The sequence below is a fragment of the Austrofundulus limnaeus genome, unplaced genomic scaffold (genome assembly GCF_001266775.1).
Source record: "Austrofundulus limnaeus strain Quisiro unplaced genomic scaffold, Austrofundulus_limnaeus-1.0 Scaffold4, whole genome shotgun sequence".
NCBI classification, from domain to species: domain Eukaryota; kingdom Metazoa; phylum Chordata; class Actinopteri; order Cyprinodontiformes; family Rivulidae; genus Austrofundulus; species Austrofundulus limnaeus.
Genome location: NW_013952406.1, coordinates 1,917,169 through 1,921,106, shown reverse-complemented (window position 1 = coordinate 1,921,106; position 3,938 = coordinate 1,917,169). Strand labels below are relative to the sequence as shown.

Genomic DNA, 3,938 nt, shown 5'->3' with positions numbered 1-3,938 from the left:
TGGAAGAAAATGGATGGAAGGATGGATGGATGGATGGATGGATGGATGGATGGATGGTGGCTTGAGATAACTTGGGTTGTAAATTAGTGTAACATAAATAAACATGCTTTTTAATCACCCTGAGAGGAACTGACCTGTGAGATCTTCATGTTGCTTTGTGTTTTCCAGCTTAACAACTTGGAGAAAGCTGTGGCAGCGTCTCACACGTTCCTAAAGAAAAACCCGAAGGATCCGTCTCTGACTAAAAACATGAACTACTACAAGACGTTGATGGATGTGGACGAGTACCTCATCGACCACGAAGAGCAGCCGTATGAAGTCAGTAGCTCCACGCTGCAGTAATTCATCACTAAGAAGCACTCTGCTCTGTAAAAATAACCCATATCTCTGCCTTCCAGAGCGTTTTCCTCAAGAGCGTGATGCTCTACAACAACGGAGACTTCAGCAGCAGCGCCAGAAACATGGAGCAGGCCATCACGCAGTTCTTTGAGATCTACGACCTCTGCTTGGCAGGCTGCGAAGGCTCGTACGAAATCTTAGAGTTCAAAGACTTTTATCCAACTCTGGCAGGTAAGAGCAGAGCAAGAAACAAAATAAGTTTTTTTTTTCCAGCATGTAGGCAACATAAGAGCGTTTATTTTTGTCGCAGATCTCTTCACCGACGTGTTGAAATGTAAAGTGAAGTGTGAGGAGCAGCTCACCCCCAGCGTCGGAGGTTTCTTCGTGGAGAAGTTTGTGGCCACCATGTATCACTACCTCCAGTTTTCATATTATAAATGTAAGAACGTTTGCAAAAAAGAAAATCACTGGATGAATGCTGATTCAGTTGTGATCCTGTTTCTCTTTATTCTTTTTCTTTCCCACCTCTTATAAAGCATGCTTCGCTCATTCAGGAATAAACGTAAGAACATTCGCAAAAAAACAGAATGAATGTCTATTCTGTCATGATCCGGTTTCTCTTTATTTTTTCTTTCCCACCTCTTATAAAGCATGCTTCAGTCAAACAGGAATAAACGTAAGAACATTCGCAAAAAAGAAAAAAAAAACACTTGATGAATGCCAATTCAGCCATGATCCTGTTTCTCTTTATTCTTTTTCTTTTCCTACCTTTTATAAAAAGTTCAACTCATTCGGGCATAAATGTAAGAATTTTCACATAAAAACCCAAAAAAAACAGAATGTCTATTCTGTCATGATCCGGTTTCTCTTTATTTTTTCTTTCCCACCTCTTATAAAGCATGCTTCGCTCATTCAGGAATAAACATAAGAACATTCGCAAAAAAAAAACGATGAATGCCAATTTAGCCATGATCCTGTTTCTCTTTATTCTTCTTCTTTTCCTACCTTTTTATAAAACATGTTCGACTCATTCGGGTATAAATGTAAGAAGTTTCACAAAAAAAGAAAAAACAATGAATGTCTATTCTGTCGTGATCCGGTTTCTCTTTATTCTTTTTCTTTCCCACCTCTTATAAAGCATGCTTCACTCATTCAGGTATAAATGTAAGAACATTCACAAAAACTGTCACTGGAAGAATTCCAGTTCAGCTGAGATCCTGTTTCTCTTTATTCTTTTTCTTTTGTATCTTTTTAAAAACATGCTCAACTCATTCAGGACATTTTTTAACTTTATTCTTTTTTTTTTTTTAGTGAACGACGTAAAGAACGCTGCTCCCTGTGCAGCCAGCTACATGCTGTTTGACCCCAGCGACCAGGTGATGCAGCAAAACGTCGCCTATTATCGGTTCTACCGGCAGCAGTGGGGCCTCGAGGAGGAGGACTTTCAGCCTCGACCTGTAAGTAAAATGGGAGCGTCGCAAATCCTGATCCATCTTCTGCTGCAGGACTCTGCAGACGCAGCGGAAGGTTTTCAAACTCCAAGCAGAGCAACAAACAAAACTGGCGCTGGAGTTGTTGTTAACGCAATCTCAGGGTGGTGATTAGACACTTATATAGTCGTGTAAAAACACGGCTTATTTTCCCTTTTTTACACGGTGTAAATTTGGCTGCAGCTGTTGTGTACGGATTTGCAGCGGCACACAAACCTCTCTGGCCAGTGAAATATATCTGGCAACGCTGTAAATACTTTAAGGCTTTTCAAACCGAGCAGTGGGGSGAAATAAAGCCAACAACAAAACAGCAGCCCAGGCTTGTGGCTGAGCGCAGAMTATTGTTTTGTTTACAGCTGCTGTGCGAATCGACTCGAGCTCTGATGTCTTTTATTTTCTCAGGAGGCTCTGAGGTATTTTAACCAGACGACCAAACAAAAAGAGATGCTCCAGTTTGCACTGAACTACCTACAAACAGAGGACGAGGTACGTTTCTTTTATTGGTGCACTTTGGTTTTTGAGCAGTACAGTGGAAATGTGAGCAATTATTCCAGAGAAGTCCTTCAATATACAAGGTATAACGTTTAGCTTAGCATTAAAATGAACCCCKAAATGCAAAAGGTTGTATTAATTTCTTAAAGTTTCTGATTTTAAATGGAAAGAAACAATTCCTTGTAGCTGCATCGAAGTCCCCATAAAATGATTTTTTTTCTACTCTTTAACTTAATGATATTTTTAAAGTCAGAAAATGGTTTATAAAAAGATCAGAAACCTTTGGAACCAGACAAAAAAWTTTCTAGATTTTTTCTGCGCAAAGCAGAAAAAAACATTTATTTTGAGATTTTCCTTTCTTAAWTAAATGAAGTATTTTTCTTGCTTTTGAAGTTTATTATATCACAAAAGCATTTTTGTGAGTTTTTCAAAGCACCGGGATAATCTGATATTCTGACGGATGTGCTTGTTTTGAAACCTCCCGGTGCAGAGGAGATTTCAGGGCCAGACATTTCCGCAGATAACATCTAATCTCCAACACGAGCAGACGGATGAACGAGCTCGAGGAGGAAGACTTTCAGAATGAATGCAAAGTGAAAAACGAGGGAGAAAAGTTTGGTTAAAGGGGGTGGGAGGCTGGTGGGGGGGGGCTGTGTTTTCCTCCAGCAGCRTGTGGTATGTGGCGGGGAGGTGTCAGCCACTGAAACTGTGCCACATCCATTTAACCCGGGTCAGCCCCTCCCAGCTCCCAACACGCTGCCTGGACCTGAAAGGAGAGAGAAAAATCTGAATTACAGAGCGCAGAGGTGACAGATTTATAGGCACGAGGAGGAAGACGGGCGTGTTTTCAGAGGACCGTGTCTTTTTCTTTGACGTTTCAGGACGTGGTGAGTCCAGAAGACGTGGCCAGCGTGCGCTCGGATCACCCTGACGTGGAGTTCGAGGGGATCGGSGACTACGAGGAGGCCTTCCTGGCTGAATGGTGGCAGGAGCCCAAAACCAAATGGGACACCGGCGAGATGTCCGACTGACGAGTGTTCACGGGGCCAACGTGACCCCTCTGAAAACAAACCAAAGACCTTTCAACAAACACAAATCTACATTCCCAACAGTATTCTGTGGAAAACAGCACAACAGAGAAATAAAAGGAGCGACCTGTCCGCCATGTTAGAGGTCGACGTGTTCACTCTCCGGCCTTCTAAAAACTCTTTTCTTGTCGATCACTGACCTGTGTGCTGACCCACGTTCATGGCTTTTCTACAAGTTTTTTTATTATTTAAAGAAAGTTGAATCCATTTGAATTAAGTGCTTTGTCAGCTGCTCGTCTTTCGTGATGAGGTGCTTTTAATAAAATATTATTTTAATATATATATTTTTTGTTTGTTTTTTACATCTCCATGCAAATCGTAATGACACGGTGCGATCTGTTATGGCACATAAAGTGTGTCGGGGATGACTCTCGGCTACTACCACACCAAAGTTTAGCTCGGTATCTGTAAAGTTTGAGTTCCATTTTAGTACTTGATAATCTTTCGGTGTGGTGGCCATCTTGAAACCAAAAGTAATTTATCTAGTGACTGCCGGGGGTGGGTAAGTAATAAAAAAAAAAACTTAATT

The 3,938-nt window shown here is 41.3% G+C and overlaps 1 protein-coding gene across 1 annotated transcript in view; it reads left to right on the top strand.

Annotated features, from left to right (window-relative positions):
• p3h4 (prolyl 3-hydroxylase family member 4 (inactive)) overlaps window positions 1-3,691 on the top strand; it is a 5,967-nt gene extending 2,276 nt beyond the window's left edge. Inside the window, exons 2-7 of the mRNA XM_014022927.1 lie at window positions 169-318; window positions 399-570; window positions 650-778; window positions 1,651-1,796; window positions 2,232-2,315; window positions 3,203-3,691. Coding sequence (XP_013878381.1) covers window positions 169-318; window positions 399-570; window positions 650-778; window positions 1,651-1,796; window positions 2,232-2,315; window positions 3,203-3,352 — 831 coding nt within the window. The 3' untranslated portion in view covers window positions 3,353-3,691. The remainder of the gene's footprint in view (window positions 1-168; window positions 319-398; window positions 571-649; window positions 779-1,650; window positions 1,797-2,231; window positions 2,316-3,202) is intronic.
• The last annotated feature ends 247 nt before the right edge of the window (window positions 3,692-3,938 follow it).